At 19.4% G+C, this 19,020-nt stretch overlaps 5 protein-coding genes and 1 non-coding gene across 6 annotated transcripts; 4 read left to right on the top strand and 2 right to left on the bottom strand.

Moving 5' to 3' along the window:
• Window positions 1-972: 972 nt before the first annotated feature.
• On the top strand, window positions 973-2,916 carry PRELSG_0935000 (conserved Plasmodium protein, unknown function; the record flags this gene model as incomplete). The annotated part of the gene is made up of 1 exon (XM_028676797.1): window positions 973-2,916. The coding sequence occupies one exon, from the start codon at window positions 973-975 to the stop codon at window positions 2,914-2,916; it is 1,944 nt and encodes a 647-aa protein (XP_028533250.1).
• Window positions 2,917-5,085: 2,169 nt separating this feature from the next.
• Window positions 5,086-10,553, top strand: PRELSG_0934900 (hypothetical protein; the record flags this gene model as incomplete). The annotated part of the gene is made up of 2 exons (XM_028676796.1): window positions 5,086-6,823; window positions 6,943-10,553. 2 exons carry the CDS (start codon window positions 5,086-5,088, stop codon window positions 10,551-10,553), a joined length of 5,349 nt encoding a protein of 1,782 aa, XP_028533249.1.
• A 722-nt stretch (window positions 10,554-11,275) lies between these two features.
• Window positions 11,276-12,547, top strand: PRELSG_0934800 (conserved Plasmodium protein, unknown function; the record flags this gene model as incomplete). The annotated part of the gene is made up of 1 exon (XM_028676795.1): window positions 11,276-12,547. The coding sequence occupies one exon, from the start codon at window positions 11,276-11,278 to the stop codon at window positions 12,545-12,547; it is 1,272 nt and encodes a 423-aa protein (XP_028533248.1).
• A 511-nt stretch (window positions 12,548-13,058) lies between these two features.
• On the bottom strand, window positions 13,059-13,937 carry PRELSG_0934700 (mitochondrial ribosomal protein S9 precursor, putative; the record flags this gene model as incomplete). The annotated part of the gene is made up of 1 exon (XM_028676794.1): window positions 13,059-13,937. The coding sequence occupies one exon, from the start codon at window positions 13,935-13,937 to the stop codon at window positions 13,059-13,061; it is 879 nt and encodes a 292-aa protein (XP_028533247.1).
• A 570-nt stretch (window positions 13,938-14,507) lies between these two features.
• Window positions 14,508-14,708, top strand: PRELSG_0934600. Its single transcript, XR_003699270.1, has one exon. It is a non-coding gene; the product is annotated as a U2 spliceosomal RNA (small nuclear RNA).
• Window positions 14,709-15,494: 786 nt separating this feature from the next.
• On the bottom strand, window positions 15,495-18,829 carry SUB2 (subtilisin-like protease 2, putative; the record flags this gene model as incomplete). Its single annotated transcript, XM_028676793.1, has 2 exons — window positions 15,495-16,539; window positions 16,692-18,829. 2 exons carry the CDS (start codon window positions 18,827-18,829, stop codon window positions 15,495-15,497), a joined length of 3,183 nt encoding a protein of 1,060 aa, XP_028533246.1.
• Window positions 18,830-19,020: the final 191 nt, after the last annotated feature.

The raw sequence follows: 19,020 nt of genomic DNA, 5'->3' as shown, positions 1-19,020 counted from the left end.
TCATTCACCAAATTATCTTAAAATAATCTTTTTTTGTAATAAAATAATTTCCTTAAATGTACATTTATTAAAGTAGGATTATACATATCTTTAATGAAATTTTTTATTAAATTTTTTTTTTTCTATTTTACCCAATGTACGTGCATATGAATTTTTTTTTTTTTTATCTTTAAATTTAAAAATAATGCATTATATTTAAGAAATTAATATAAGAAAAAAAATATATATTTCTCCTCACATATTTTTTATTTTTTCATTTTTTTAAATTCATATTTAAATTTAAAAAAAAAATATAAAATTTAGGTGGTATTTTTGTTTAATGGTATTATGTAAAAAAATTAAAATTAAAAAAAAAAAGTTATATGTAAACAAGATGATACATTAATTATTCTATAGATATATTCTTAAGGATGTAACAAAATTTAATAACTTAAAATATATATAAATATATATATTTATTTTTAAAATTTATCTTTTAAATGTATAGATAACTAATAAAAATTCTGAAATTTTTCTTAATTTGTAAAAATAGTATATTACATCTTTAATATTTGTTTTAAAAAAATAATGAATATGTATTTAATATTAAGTTTCACTATGACATAAAAATTATTAAGTGGTTATTTTAAATATTAATTATTAACATATAAAAATTATATGTAACATTATCAATGTTGAATATACTACATATATGTAAAATTTTATATAAAAATAATTAAGTAAAATATGAGAACAAAAAAGAGACATAAGTATATATATTATTATATAAATATATTACAAATAAATTTTTAATGTAATACATTTATTTATATATGGATTCTAATTTTTCAACAAAAAAATATAATAAAGAATAATTAAAATATATAATAGATTAAATATTGCAAAATTTTTTAATATTTATAATTATATATATATATATATATATAAAATAATTTAAAAAAAAAAAAAGGAAAAGAAGAAAAATAAGAAAAAATGGGTTCTATGTTAAGCATTCCAAGTCCTACAAATAACGAGGTTAATTCGAATAACAATCCTAATGGCAATGAAAATCAAAGGGTACCTTTTTTTCAGAAATTAATATCAATTATTGTTCAAATGTTAATTATGCATTTAGTGATGTATTTTATATCAGGAGGAAAAAATAAAATAATGCAAAGAGGTGGAAAAATAGAAGGAAATAATTTATTTTTAAAAAATAGTTTTGAAAACGGTGATATATTTGACGTATTTATATTTTTAAGTAATAATCATTCTCTAGACTTTGATTATTTAAAAAGAAATAGTAAATTAATTCATGTAAAAGAAAAAGAATTATATATCTATAAAAAGTTTAATAAATATGAAAAGATTGATTATAGCTTTTATTTAAATGATTCATGGAATGGTGAAAAATATTTAAGCGTCGCCATAGTACCTATATATTTTTATGAAAAACGTAATTATCCCTTGTTTGATAGCACTATAAAAAATGAATTTAAAAATCAAGTTTTAGTGGATAATATACCTTTGACTATAAAGATGCTTCCATTTGAATCTGAAGAAGATGAAAAATATAATTTGATTACAAAGGATTATAAGAAACCTAAAGAAAAAAAAATAAAAAAAGAGTTTTATCATATAAAAAAAAGAATTGATATTAATATTATATATGATCAAGGAAAACATCGAATTAATGATTTTAATATGCCTCATATGAAAAATTGGAAAATCAACTTAAACACACAAACATATACTCCTCCAATTTACTTATCAGATTTCTGGTTAATAGAAAATGATTATTATGTATTAGACAATCAATTATTAAAAGATAAAGATAAAAGAACAAATTACGTTTGTGACTATAATCCTTATGTAATACAAAATAATGAATATAATTTTGTAATAGAAAGAAATACAGATGAAAATAAAAAATTAAATATTGTAATTAATTATAGTACATGCAGTTTTATGTATTATATGTTTACAAAACAAATGAGTAGTTCTATAACAAACTTGGAACAAAATAATGGTTTTTCTTTTCAAAGCATAACAAACACAACAGCAACTAAAGAAATTAATATGATGAAAAAAATTTTTATGACTACTAATATTTACATGTTGATATTTTCATTTTTATTTATACTACTTCATTCCATTTTCTCTTTTTTTGCTTTCAAAAATGATATGCAATTTTGGTATAAAAACGAATCTATGGAAGGGTTATCAGCACTTAGTGTAATAACTACTTTTGTGTGTGATATTATATTAGCCTTATATTTATATGATTCAGAGAATACTTCGTGGTTATTATTGTTTGAAATGTTTGTAGGCGTTGTATTATCAGCCTGGAAAGTAACAAAAGCAATTCACATTTCTTTGAGTAAAAATTATCCATATATAATTATAAAAGATAAAAAAAATTATACTGAATCTATGACTAAAAAATATGATAAAATTGCTGTAAAATATGTGGGAATTGTTTTAATACCTTGCCTTATTGGTTATGCTATATATTCTCTTTTTCATTATAAATATAAGTCATGGTACTCTTATATTATTTCAGTATTAGCTGGAACTGTTTATACATTTGGTTTTATTATGATGACACCTCAACTTTATATTAACTATAAATTAAAATCAGTTGAACATTTACCATGGAAAGCATTAATATATAAATCATTAAATACTTTTATTGATGATATTGCTTTTTTTTTAATTGATATGCCTTGGATGCATAAATTATCATGCTTCCGTGATGATATTATATTCTTGTGTTATATTTATCAAAGATGTATTTATAAAGTAGATAAAAATAGAAATCAAAGGTTGTCTCAAAATCAGGAACAAGAACAAAATGAAATTTCAGATAAGCATACTCAGACAAGGGAATTGTCCAATTTTCAAAGTAATATTAAATGTGACAAAAAAAATGATTAAATTTATTTAGAAAAAAATATATAAATAAAGAGTAAATAAGAAAGTTCATTATATTTTTATTAATCCATTAACTAAAATACACTATAAATTATTAAAGATATAAATAATTAACTATTTAGATAATGTTTAAACAAAATTGTTATGAAGTAAAGAGGATGATTAGCAAGATCCAAAAAAAAAAAAAAAAAGATAACATATGATTAAAAAAAAATAATATATATATTTATATGGAATAAATAAATATGTAGTTAATTGAATTATACAATAAGAAAAAAATAATTAAGTATTTAACTTGATGTATAAAAATAAAAATACTATAGGAAGTGAAATTTTTTATGAATTAAAAAGAATAAGTAAATAAAAAAATATGTATGCTAACTGTAATTTTATTAAAAATAAATAAGTTTAGGAAAATAAATGTCCTAAATAAAAAGAAATTTTTATTTATTAACCTTATAACATATGAAAAAATGTATTTTAAAAAATTAAAATAACTTTTATCATTTCAGTAAAATTATATATTTCGTTTAACATATAAAAATTAATTTTGATTAGAATATTCATGCTATTTTATAATTAAATAGTCTATATATAGAGATGGAGCACTTTTCAAAAATATTAAATGTTGTTATATATTATATTAAATAATATTTTTAAAAACTAAAGTAAAAAAAAAAAATAATGGTACACATTTTTTATTTCTTTTTATTTATAATTTATCTTATGTACGCATTTATATATACTTATATATTAATTTTTTATCTTAAATTATATATTTAAAAAATCACTTATTATACATCTATATATATGTATATTTTTTTTTTTTTTTACTTTATCTGATAAACAACTAAAAGTAATCAAACAAAATTACATTATTCCTTAATGAGTATTATGAGTTTTTTGTTCACATATATTTTTTTTAAAATTTAAATATTCTTAAAAATGTTATTATTTAGATAATATATATAAATACTACTCATTTTGAAATATAGATATCAATATTTTCAAATTATCCTTACATTACCTTTAATAATGTATTTTCATTCTAAAAGTCAATTTATTTTGAGATTTAACAATTTGTGTTTTTTATTATCTTTTCTTTTCATTATTTTTAATCGTGTTATTTATCACATTATTTTACCTTTTTATAGATTTTAAAATTTTGCCATTTCTACATACATTATTTAATAAAATATAGCATTTATTTTTTTTCTTGAGTTTTTCTATAATTAAATTTTCTTTTTTACTTATATATTTACGAATATATTCTTTTTTTTATAAATAAACTGCATTGCAGAAAAAAATAGACAAAAAAAAAATTTATATATTATAAATTTGTAGTAAATCATAAGAAAAAATTAACTATTTAATCCTTGTAGCTTTGTTCTAATATATACTATTAATTAATATATATTCACTATTAATGAGAAGAGAAAAAAAGGTTATACTTCTTTTTTTATAATGAAAAAATTAGTTTTTATCAATTTCTTTTCTTTTTTTTTTTTAATAAAATTTTAATTAATTTTTATCTCTTCCTAATAAATTTCACTTAAATTTTATCTTTTCTTATGATAGATGTTTGAGCAATTTTTTTTTTTTGTAGTTATTAATTTTATATTTAATTTTTTTTTTTTTTTTCACTTCATACTTCATTTATTATTTAAAAAGAACATCAAAAAAATTATTCCACAAATTTTTTTCTATTTAATAGGCTAAAACTAAAAATTAAGAAATATATATAATTTTAAGAAAAAAAAAAAATTATTTAAATATATATAAAAATAAAAGCTCCAAATATTTGTGAATTTTATTAATATATGAATTGAACAATTTAGTTCGTTAAACATTTTTTTTTTAATTAAAAATACGGAGATTTACTTAATATTTTTTTTTGTTATTTTTTATACTTTTAATTTTCATTTATTTTTTTTATTTATATTTTGTAAGGTATTAAAAAAAAAGATTTAAAATATAACAAGGTATAAACTTTTTGAAATAGAATGCAGAGAAAATAAAAAAAAAAAATAATAAAACAAAAACTATAGAAAAGCAAAGAAGCTAAAATATTATTATAATTTTTTTTAAGGTATAAATGAAAAAATATAAAAAGGAAAAGAAAAAAATGTGAAATGTTAGTAAAAAAAAGATATTTCAAATTTATTTATAAAAATGGAAAAAGATATTGAAGAGGAATCTCCATTAAAAGGAGAAAAGTTATGTGAAGAAAAGGTACAAGAATGTGGAATATATAAAATTAAAAACAAATTACACAAATTAGACTTTATGGATGAGGCATTTGCGTATAAAAATTATTTTATGAATAATTACAATTTTTTTGAATATAAGAAGAAATATAAAAATGAGGTTAAAACAAATGTTTTTTCTAATGAGATGTATAATAATTCATCGAAAAAAACTAAAATTAAAAATAATGAAAATAATCAAAATACAAACACAAGTAATATTTCTGATACTAATTTCATTGAATATATGGAATTAGAAAAAAATGGTGAAATATTAATTAATGATAATTATACAAATGAACATAATAGTAGTCACTGCGCTACTGATCCCATTACAGAGAAAAGAACTGTTATTAATGCATTAGATTATGAAAATATATTTTGTTTTCAACTTATTATAAAAGAAATTATAAAAGAAAATAGAGATATCAAATATAAAGTAAATTTTTTGGAATTCTATAATTTCTTTATTAACTTAAAAAAATGTAAAATTATTGGCCTAATACCTTTTACTGAGCAACATGATGAAGAACATTCAGATTCAATAATTTTACATTTTATTAATTTACTATTTCATGAAAGAAATCAGTTAATAGAATTAAATGATTTTACGAAAAATTACATAAAAAATAAAAATAAGATAAATAGGAAACAGAGAAAAAAAAAAAAAAAATATAGATATTATTATGGGATATCTCTTATAGAAAAACTAAATTATATAATCAATAAAAACATTAATATTTATGATGAAAATAATAATTTAATAGATCATTATTTTTTAATTAATATATTTCCACATGATAAGTTAAATTTTTTTTCTTATACATTTGGAAATATGCTTTTTGCATATAATTATATTTATTTTAAAAAAGAAAATATACTTTTTGCTTCTGTTGATTCTTATAATTCATTTAGTCAAAAAATACATGATTCTTACTTTGGATTAAAACAATATAATTATATAAATGAAAAAACTGATAAAATAATAAATTATGCAGATTATTTTTATGATTATATTATTTCTTCTAATATCTATTACCAAAATATATTAAAAATAGATAATTCTGATGAAAATATAAATGACAATAAATTAGACGAAATAATTAAAAAAAAAAAAGATGATAAAAAAAATGAATTTTCAAAAGATACTGACAAAAATAATTTAAATGAAAATGATTTTTTAAAAATTAATAATAATAATAAAATGAATAAATTAAGTGAAAATAACGGAAATAAAAATAAAGATTATGTTTTCAATAACTACGATATAATTAAAAATTTATATAATAAATTATTGAAGAGAGATGATAAAATTGTAAATTCACATCATTTATTTTACAAAAATAAGCATAGTTTTAAAGATATAAATTCTGAAAATGAAATGAATACTTCATGTAATATCTTTGAACAATTACCTAAACATCATTTCATGTTACATTATATTGATAAAAAAAAAACAAATGAATGCGGAGACTTCAATATTCAAGAAATAAAAAATCAGAGAGAATATACGTTTTATAAAATTTACGCTTTTTTATTTTACATGAGTGATTTTGTTTTTTATATTCAAAAAACAATTGTATCTTTTCATTCGTCTATAGATTTTTTTTTTGAAAAATTTCTGAAGTTTATTTATAAGTGTGGATCTCACTTTAACAGCAAAAGTAAAACTTCAAATAATAATAATTTATATATATATATATATATTATAATCTTGTAGTTTTTTTCTTTTTATTATTAAATAAGTATATTTATATATATATAATTTTTTTTTTTTTTTTAGAAGTTAAAACTGAACTCCATTTTGTTTATATTGATGAAGATACACATGATATAATAAGTAAGTATAGTAAATATGAAAACAAAGTAAAAAGGATGAAAAAAAAAAGTGGAAAAAAAAATAAAAAAAATGGAAATATATCAGATGCATATATTTATAAAGAATCAGATTCTAACAGTACAAGCAAATTTCCATCAAAAAGTGATAAATATTATAGTGATGATTGTGAAAAAATTATATTAAATTATGTTTACAAAAATTATGATATTGTAGAAAAAAAAAAAATATCAAAATTGGAAAACGTGATAGAAAATAATATTATGGAAAATATTCAGAAAAATAACTTATTTTGTCATCAAAATGATTTAGTAACAATTGTATTAAATAGAGATTTTAAAAAGAATAATCCCTATAAATATTTTGAAGAGAATAACAAAATCAAATTAGAATATTTTCCCTTTTTTAAATATAATATTTGTAAATATCAAAAAAAAAAAAAAAAAAAAAAAAAAAAGAATTTAAAGTATTGCTTTTGCACTAAAAATAATTTTACATGCTCATATTGTCTTAAGAAAAAATCAAGTTCCTTGTATGCTGAAGTATTCAATAACATATACTATAACGATAAATATAATGTATCAAATTTCAATTATATACACCCTACATTCTCCTTAGACCTATTCAATAAGAAAATATTTCGTTTACTTTATAAAAATGAAATTTTTTTTTCATATTCTGATGCTGAAAATGTGAATAATTCCTTAAATGACGAATATTTTAATATGAATTATTCATATTCTGAATATTACTGTTGTTTTAACAATAATAGAACAAATAATAATAAATTTTTTATTAATAATTATGCTGTTAATAGGAATAATATGAACGATAATTTTAACAATAATAATTACGATAGAAATAAAATTAATGAAAATAATTATAAAGGTGAAACTACTAATAAGATAAATAGTGAATTAAGAAAAGATTATAAAAAATCCGATACTTTTAATGATAATGTAAAGAAAAACGATATAAAAATTTCCCATAATAGTTTTTTTTATAAATGGGTTATAGAACTTCAGTGTTTTAATAGTTTAATAAATGATTTAATAGTATATATATCAGTATATGATATTTTATACAAATGCAAATCTTTAGAAAATGAAAAATTTGAAGTAAACATAAGAAACGTTGCATCCAATAACTTTGATAATAATCCTTCAATGAATGGTAATTATTTAGTTAATTTTAAGAAATCTAAAAATATAGTTCATAAAGTTATTTCTTTAAATAGTATTCACGAAAAAAATAACAATATGAAAAATGTAAATAAATTCAATGATACGAATATAGATAATAGAAAGCATTGCGAAAATAATATAATGAAAACAGAAATAAAAAATAAAATTGGAAAAATTCATATACTAAATGAAAAAAATTTACTCATACATAATAATGAAAGAAAAGAAACTCCTAGAAAAGGTATTATTTCAAATTATACGAATTTCACCTTTACGAACAATTCTAAGAACAGTGATGATAACAATAATAATAATAATAATATTGATAATGATAACAATAGTAATATTGGTAATGATAACAGTTATAATATTGACGGTGATAGAAATAATAATATTACTTACAATAAAAAAAAAAATCATGAAGTAATTCTTCTATTTAATTATAACGATCCATGCAACTTTAACTGTATTGAAAATGACTTGGATTATCTAAAAAAGAAAGATTTGAAAGAAGTAAATGACAACTCTTCTTTAGAATATAAGAATATAGATTATTCTAAAACGATGGAATATATATACTATTTATTACATAAATGTTATATTTCTTTACCTCATTACTTAAAAAATCATGAGCTAATATATAATTTATTAGATATAATTGAAATATTTCTAATTTTTTTGTTGAACAAAGGATTTTTCATTTTACACGAGCATGAGTTATTTCTAAATACTATAAAGAATTTTTATCCTTATATTTATTTTGCTTTAAATAAAGCTAAAGAAGTAATTGACAAATATTTTATTGATAACAACTTTTTAGAGTTCTTAAAAAATGCATTGATATTCCTTTTTATAGAGGATTTAATTTTAAATGAGAAGAGAGAAAAAAATTATAACTTAAAGGAATATGAGATATTTATAAGAAAATTTAGAAATAAAAGTATTGTTAACTTTCCACATTTAAATAAAATGGAAAATGAGAAAAAGGAAAATAATAATAAAGCAGAAAATATTTTTTGTGAGGAAAATTCTTCTATACCATTCGGAGAAAGTTTTGTGAATTCTTTTATGTGCGCACTAAAATTTAATTACCATGAAAATCTTAAATTGATAAAAAAAAAGTTAGAAAACATATTTGCTGATATACCTATTCTAAAATATAACTTTAGCAACATTAATAAATATAAAGATTTCGTCAACAAAAAATTAAAAGCAAATTTCAGTGAAGTACTTTTTAAATTGCAAAATGACTTTTCTCTTTACTTATGTAAAGATATAGTTAATACATATAGTAAGCGTAATAGTTACTTGTTTAAAAACTTTATAAATAATTATGATTATTTACAACTATATCAACTTAAAAATAATCCAAATATATATTTATATTTCAATTTAGAATATGAATGTTATTATGGCTGTCGTTTTTTTAAGTACTTTCATTCATCCATAAATTATTTTCATAAAGATAATGATTTTAGTCAAAAGACCAGTGATCTTAAGAAAGATATAGTATATAAAGAAGATGAATTAAATAATTTACAGAAATTAAATACAAACAGTGAAAATAAAAATAATGAAAAAAAATATTTTTTTAAAACTTGTAATAGCAATTCAATAGAGTTTATAGGTAATTATATATCTATTGGTTCATTACCATTTTTTGGTATTTGCCCAATTCATGTAAATAATGTAAATCAAAATGATAATTCCAATTATTTTATAAAAAAGAACAATGCTCAATTATCACGAGTTTGGATATATTCTCCTGTGATAAAAAATATTTCTTTACGATCAAAAATATGCATACCTCTACCTTTAACACAATTATATAAAATGAAAATAAAATTAGAAAATAATGAATACTTCGAATTTGAAAAGTGTGATTCAAATGAAGAAAAGTTTGTCTACATGTATCTTACATTGAACGAAATTTCAATACCTCGGAATACTTTAGGGTTATTAATATTCCCTATATTTTTTTATGTTTGTGCAAAGAAGATTTTACGTGAAGCTAAAAATTTATTTAATGAAAGTACAAAAAATTATAGTATTCTGGACGAAAAATGTTTCTTACTTTATTTTAAAACTTTAAAAAAAAATGAATTTAATCATTTTCATATTAATATTAATATTTTTGATGATTCAAGTTCTTATGAAAATGAATCTTTATCTGATATAGATGCAAATAATGATCAGTTATTTACTCTTTCGAAGAATATTATTAATAAAGAAGAAAACTCCAATAAACTAACAAATAGAAAAAATTCCAATATGCAAAAATATGTTATCTTACCATATTCACATTTTTATAATGACATTAATACATTAAATAACTATAGAATTAGTATAGATTTTACTGATATTGAGATTTGACTCCTTTTTTCAATAAAAAAAAAATAATAAAAAAATAAAACGAGAAGGAAAAAAAAACAAACAAATTAACAAAAAAGTGTTAAAATTAAAGAGGGATAGAATAAAATATATAGTATCATGCCAATATCTTAATAGAAGCCTTTACTTTTTTTTTTAAGAAATTATAAAAAGATGAAATGCAAAAAAATGAAATTTTTTTTTTTTATATTAGTCACATAAAAATAACTATAAAAAATTGTGTGTATATTTTATAGAAAAATGCACTGGATGCATATTTGTTGTTAAAATTTTTTCTCTCTGTTTTATTTAAAATTAATATAAATATAAAATTGTTTGATTCTTTATTATTTTTTATTTCATATATTTTTTAATGCCCCATTTAAAAATTAAGAATATATATTTAGATTAGTATATTTTTTTTTTTTTTTAGAACTTAATATTTTAATTTTAATTATTATAATTGTACTAATATAAGTGTATATTTTACATATTTTGATATTTTTTTTATTTAAAACAGCGTATTATTTTTATTGCAAAAAAATTGTATCATACTTTGTATGAATAATAAAAAATGAAGAAAAAAAAAAAAATAATTAATGTTAAAATGGAACATTGTTTTTATTTTAAATTATGTCATTTGTTTTTATTTGTCTAATAATTAAAAAAAAAAAATTGTTTCATGTTAATATTTTTTCTTTTTTTTTTTTTCTTTACATATAAAAATGGAAAAGTTGTACAACTGTAAAATTTTAAATAAAAATTTAAATTATAATGATATTGAAACTCCATTAACAGAAAAAAAAAAATTTATTTTAGATTCATCTGAATCTGTATTAGATGAACTACATTTGAGATATTATAAAGATGCAACAAGTTACTCAGAATTATATAAAAAATATAAAGAAAACAATTACGTTAAATTGTATAGCAAATTACCTGTATGTGCATACAAGTATTCTCAAGATAATAAAATTGATAAACTTGATGAATTAAAAAAGGAATTAATATATGATAACATAAATAAAAAAAATGGAGAAAAGAAAGATGATATAAATTATTACAATAGTGACTTAAAGATTTTTGTACCTAATAAATTACAGAATGATAAAAAGAAAAAAAAAAAAAGTTTAAGGAAAAAAATATATGATGGAGAAGTGATGTTTTATGAAGATTATATAGAATATGTAGCTGCAAGGGATTATGAGTATTTTTTTAAAAAACCTTATGAAATAAAAAGAAAAGATGAAAGAGGAAAATATTATTTTTATGGGAAAAAAATGGAGATGGAAGAAGACGAAGATATATATAGAAAATACTACGGATATGATGATGAATATTTTCTGAAAAGAATGCTATTAAATGAAAGACCAAAAAAAAAGGTGGAAACTAATTTAGAAAAAAAAAAAAAAAAAGAGGAATCATTAGAAAAAAAATATGAAAAATTAAATGATAAAGATAAAACTTTTATGTTAAAAATAAAAGAAAATGAAATGCACAATTTAGGAATACACACTTTTTATACAAAAAATAAAAATATTATATGTGATAAAAATTTGTCTGAAATTAAAAAAAAAGAATTATTAAATGGATACATTCCTGATATTATTTTGCCTGTTAATAACAGAAAAACAAAGCATCCTAAAAATTGTACTATTCCTTTTAGTCGTTTAAATACTTATGCTAAATTTTTAGAAGACTTACTTGTATGCCCATACATTCATAATGCTATAGATGCAGAATTAGGCAAATATTGGAAAACAAATGAAAATGATAATATAAAGAAATTAAAAACTGAAAAAATTAAAAAAGGATATAAAAAAGATATCTATTTCGTAACAAAAGAACAGTTAGAAAAGTCTAATGAGAAGTTGAAAAATTTATTAAAAAATGAAGAAAATGAAAATGATAAAAATTTAAAAATTTCTTTAAATCTTGAAATACAAAAAACAGAGAGAGTAAATAAAAGTGTATGTAACGGTAGATATATGATATAAAAAAAAGAAACAAATATATTATTATTTTATGTGAATATATTTGGACAATTATAAAAATTAAAAGTTGTATTAGAATGAAAATTCTAATTAAAAAAAAAAAAAAAAGTAAAAATTTATGAATAAAATTACAATTTTTTTTTTTTCCCTAATATTTATATTTATTAATTTTTTTTTATTGTTATTTGTCTATGTGCCTTGTACTTTTGTTTAATTTACAATTTCATATCTCTTTTATTTAAAAAATATAATTAGATTAAAATTTTTTTTTTCTCATTTTTTGAGCTCGTTCTATCTAAATTTGTGCCCATTTTTCATTGTTTTTTGGTATTAAAAAAATAAAAAATAATAATAATATATATAAAGTGTTAATTATATAATTTTTAAAATTATACTTTAATTTTATCTTATAACCTTAACTTTTACAGTAATTATATTTGTTTCCTCTTCCTTTTTTTTTATGTATGTATTATGAAAAATGAACTACTATACGAAAAAAAAAAATTAAAAATATTTATCTTTTTGACCACTGCTTCATGGACCTTGATTTTTTTCTTCCTGGCATTTTAGGGAATTTTTGTCTCATATCTTCATATAAAATATCATGTTGTACTAGATCATTATAAATAAGTGGGCAAGCATTTAATAAGGCTCTTCCTATAGCTAATCTAGCAGCTTTAGATTGGCCACTTATTCCCCCTCCTTTTAATTTTATAAATACATCATATATGCATTCTGTATTTGTTAAATAAAAAGGTTCCAATACATCAATTCTGTTATAGAAATAAGGCCATCTAATATATAAATCTTCTTGATTATTTATTTTGACAACTCCAGAACCTCTTTTTATATATACATATGCACAAGATCTTTTATTTGTACCTATTCCTTCTGATTCTTCTAACCACTCTTTATTATCATGGAAAAATGTCTTGTTTCTTTTTTTGTTAAAATTACTAATCAGAAATTTATTTATAATATTATTACCTTTCTTTTCGTTTTCATTTATGTGAGGAGTATTCAATGCATCTTCCTTTTTTTTTTCTTCTTTTTCTTCCTCTAAATCTTTAATTTTTCTATCAATTTTTATTATTTCATTTAAATCATCATCCTTTTTTATATTACTTAAAAAATTTTCAATAACAAAGGGGCTTGCATCTGAGGAAAAAGGAGGTGATCTCATAATGATTTTTTGTATCTCTGTGGTTGTCTTAATACCCATTTCTTTTGACAAATATAATGCTTCATCTAGTGATAAAATATAATCATTTTTCTTTTTATTATTTATTTCATTTTTTGAGCTATACTGATACATATTTATAATAAAAATATTCCTTTTTACATTATTATTATATCTTTTTAGTTTACTCGTGAACCTACTTACCCATTTCATATTAAATAAAGGCACATTTATACAATAAAAAATTATGTTATTTTTGTAAAATAAATTTATGGTATTATGAACTTATTTTATATACATATATATATATTTTTTTTTTTCATTTTTTATATAGTGTGTGATATTAAACTTTTTTTTTTAAAGGGAAAAATGCGTTGCATTATTTTAAGTTTATAATCTTTTATTTTTTTTAAAGTTCTTTTTTTCCCATTTTATTTTATTTTTTTTTCTTTTATTATTTTAAATTTGTTAATTTTTTTCTTTTGTATTTTTAGTTATGTATTTTTTTTTAACTGGAGCAGAAAAAAATGTTAAAAAAAAAAAACTTGTTTGAATTAAAATAAAAAGAAATTAAGAATATGATTAATAATTTTATAAAACTTGACATTATAATTTTTTAATATTTTTAATTTTAATATTAATAGATAGTTTTTTTTTATTTAATATATATATAAATTATCTTTTATTTTTTATCGAAAGAAGAAAAAAAAAAAATAAATCATGAATAAGTACAATTTTCATAGGGAAAAATATACATTATGACAAATTACTCTTACTATTATTCACCCCTTCTCGGCCTCTTGGCTAAGATCAATTTGTAGTACCTGTTCTTATCAGCGTGATAGCTGATATGGTCTCAATAGAGACCTTATCAATTTCACATAAATTTTTGATAGGGGAAAGGATAATTTGAAGCTTGCTTCTTATAACCTTTCGCGCGTTGCCTTACCCTTGCACAAAAGGTTTGTACAGTGCACCCTTACAATCTTAAGTTATCAATTAATTTGCATTTTTTTTTTAAAATATAATTAAAATTGTATTATAAATTTTGTACTTACGCTCTTTTTTTTTTTTTTTTGCATTGTAAATATATATTAATATTAATTCAAATGAAGTTAACCGTGTAAATACTTTAGAGAAGGATATAAGTTAAGAGTTATTTTATATTTTAACAAAAAAAAAAGTCATGTATTTAGTTATTTTTTTTTGAAAATATATTTTAGTATATTGAATAAATTTATATTCACAAAGGTATATTGTATTATAAAGTTAAATATATCTGTACTTGTATACTTAATTTTTTTAATGTTTTTATATTGAAAATATTCTTTATTTTAAAGCTTTGTAACAGATATTTCTATTATTTTAAAAAAATTAAAAAATTATATATATTTATGATTTTTTTTTTTCTTAAATTTAAAAAAAAAAAAAAACATATGAAAAGAATAAAAGTGTAGTATTCTAACAAAAAAGAAAAATATCAAATTTTAAAAATATTAAAATGGAACTGTTACTAAAAAAAAAAATTATAGAGGAAATAATACAAATAATATTAAAATAAAATATAAATAATATAAAAAGTTGTAAACAAAAAATATATGAAAAAAAATGAATAAAATTATGTAAAACTTATTTTGAAATGGAGAAATATCATGAAGTATTATATTGTAATTATAAAATAAAAAATATGAATAAAAATTCAGTACTTTAAAAAGTTTTTTTTTTTTTTTTATATATATTTTTTATCATTATTTTTTTTATTACATGGTCTTATTCAACAAACATATTTGAAATATCAATTGAATTAATACTTTCATCAGGTGACTCTTTTATTTCTTTACCTTCAATCAAAGGTCTCACTTCCTGAAAGAAATGAAAAATTTCGTTTTGATTACCATCGTCTTTATTTTGATTATTTTTTGATTTTTTATTTATAAAGTTGATACTGTTTGCTAATTTGTCTGTAATTCCTTTATCCTCTTTATTATTTGCTTTTAAAAATTCATTTAGATCTTTTTGATCCTTATAAAAATCTTCATTGTTTTTATCATTTGCATTATTTTTTTTTTTTCTTTTAAAAAAATAAATAGTTCCTATTAATACGAATATAAATACAACTGACAATAAAACTAATGATATAATAATCAAATTGATGTCATATTCTTGCAAATTATATATAGCATTTTCACAAATGAAAGATAACAGTTCATCATTCGTTGCTTCATCTTCACCAATAACATAATTCTTTCCAAATCTTGGTGATTCTTTAAAATTTGGCAATTTGGTATTTGTTACTATTTTAATAGGAATATGAACTTCTCCATAAACATTAGAGGATTTATCAGTGGGCATAATTGCTATAACTATATCGGTTTCATATATCCCTTCCTTATAAGCTGAAAATACTATAGGTATATGCTTTTTTTTCCCCTTATCTAAATAAAATTTCACAAAATGACAATCAATTTGCATCCACAAACCCCCTAATAAAGTAGTTAATACAGCTGCCTCTGCATTTACTAGACTTTCATGAATTGTTTTCTTTTCTTTTGACAAAATTCTAATAGATGTTCTAATTAAAATATCTATGACATCTTCTGCTTCTGGTATAAAACCTTGATTGTGACATACGGAGTATATTAAAGCACTAACACCACATACATGAGGAGCTGCCATAGACGTACCTGTACTCATTCTGTAGGAATTATTAGGTATAGTAGAATATATATGATGCCCTGGAGCCATTATATGTACACTATTTGCTCCATAATTAGAAAATAAAGATAATTCTAGATTTTTACTTATCGATGCAACACTAAAAAAAAAAATAATAATAAAAATAATAAAGAAATAAATAAAATTTCAAAGGAGACATTAAAAAAAAAAGAAGTATAATATAGAAAAATAAAAGTATAATTATGGAAGAAAAATATAAATAATGTAAATTTGAAAAAAAAAAGAATATACCTTAGCATGTGAGGTAACTTAAAACTAGAAGGATATAAAGGAAAAATATCATTATCTTTAGATTTGTTTCCTGCTGCTGCTACAAAAATACTTCCTTTCCCATTTAGAGTATTTTTTAATCTTTTAACAGCTAAATGAACACTTGAATCATATCTACTAGAACCCCAACTTGCATTAATAATTGGTGCTTTATTTATTATACACACATTTAAAGCTTTAATTATATGAAAACTATCTCCAAATTTTTTACCATCAATAAAACGTAAAGAAATTAATTTAACATTGGGAGATACACCAACTACACCAAAATCATTTGCTGATCCACCAATAATTCCAGTAACATGTGTTCCATGACCTGATGAATCCATTGGGTTTTTAACCATGAAATCATAAAAATCTTCTGACATTTCATATTTTTCATCATATTCAGGAACATAGAGATTTTTAATTAAATCAGTATGCTTTAAATCAACACCTGAATCTATTATACACACTTTTATGTTCTTGTTTCCATAACCTGCCAAAAACCAAGCATTAAATACTCTTATTACAGATAAATTCCATGTAGAATAATTTCTTAATTCCTTGGGTAAAAAATTGAATATTTCATTTTCAATATCTTCAGTTTTTTTTTTATTCCTACTAAATAGTGATAATAATGAATCCATACTCATATATTTACGTAAGAAGGAATATTTTACATTATATAACTTTTTTTTTTTTTTTTTATATTTTTTTTCCTTCGTTTCTTTATTAAAATTTTCTTCTTTTACTTCATCTACAACATATGAATTAGAAAAATTCCAACTTTCAGTATAATCTTTTAATTCATCATAAATTATAGTTAAAGCTTCTTTTAATAAACTCAAATTATCCATATTAAAAACATTCGGGAAAAAAAAACATATGAAATTTATTGGGGATGATACATCATAAGAAATTTTATCTACTTGATTAAAATTCTTCTTAATGTAGCTTTCTAGTTTATTTTTTGTTTCTACTATAAGATTTTTCATATGTGAAGAATGTAAATCCAATTCTCCTCTAAGAACAAGTATTAACTCTTGCCATGAAGAATCTATATTTTTTAAATTTAATAAGTACTGATCTGCTAATTTGCTAATGTCCGCGTTTTTGTTATTATTATCAAGATTATCATTTGGACTTTTATTAAAATTTTCATTGTTGTTATCATTATTTAAAGCATTTGATTCTTTATTTAAATTCTCTTTATTATCATTATTTTTATTTATCGTTTCATCTAAAAGACTAACATTATCATGAGGATCACTTCTAAAACTTAGAAAATTTAATATTCTTTTTAAGACACTTCTTCCAGTATTTTTTTTATTATCAATTACTTTTTCTTGATTATGTTTCTCCTTAATAGAGTTATATATATTTTCGTCATTAGAAGTATTATCAAAATATAATGTTCCAGATCCACTATATAAATTAGTATTTTTATCAGATAAATCTTCAATATTTTCCTCTTTTTCAATAAAAGTTTTTTTTTCATTCGAATATTTATTATTTGCACGAACAAATTTGGGATTTTTTGTCATTAAAACTATTTTATATTTCCTATTTCCTTTATTACTGATGACTATATTTCTTTGATGAGTAAATAACTCTTTTGTTTGTTCATTGTATGGTATGCTTAAATTGTTTATGCTAAGTTTAGATAAATCGGATGCATCTACTTTGATATCGTTCAATAATTCAAGAGAATTTGTTACAATTGAGTAATGATCAAAATTTTTCTTTATTAAATTATCTTTTTTATCTGTTTTCTTTTCTTTGTTTAAACTAAATCTTGAGTTGATGCCAGAGTTCAAAAATGATGGAATTATATTATGATTAGCATTTTTATTTTTTTCTGAAATATTTTTTCCATTTATTTGATTTTTAAAATTTTCTGATATTTCATAAGCATCAAACAGGGGTCTATAATTACTTGCTAATTCATCAAAATTAATTGTCTTATTTACTGAGGATTTAGATAAAATTCTATATTTTTTCCTTATTACTTTAGTATTATCAATCTGAAATTTATTTAAAAACCTAGGGCTACTAATATCTTTATAATATTGAAATTTAAAAAAAATTAAGGAAAACACATATAAAACATACTGCATCTTTTTAAAAATAAATAAAAAAAAAAAAATACATAAAAAAAAAAGGCAAAAGTAATAGGGAAATTACATTTTAAAATTCATTATTTTCCATGTAAATTAACCTTTACGCTAAAAAATGTAAAAATAAAAATAAGTACATTTAGCATTATTTTCTTTTAAATAACATCAAATAAATGTAGAAAATTTTAAAT

Source organism: Plasmodium relictum, assembly GCF_900005765.1.
Source record: "Plasmodium relictum strain SGS1 genome assembly, chromosome: 9".
Lineage (NCBI taxonomy): Eukaryota > Apicomplexa > Aconoidasida > Haemosporida > Plasmodiidae > Plasmodium > Plasmodium relictum.
This window is presented reverse-complemented; position numbering and strand designations above follow the sequence as displayed.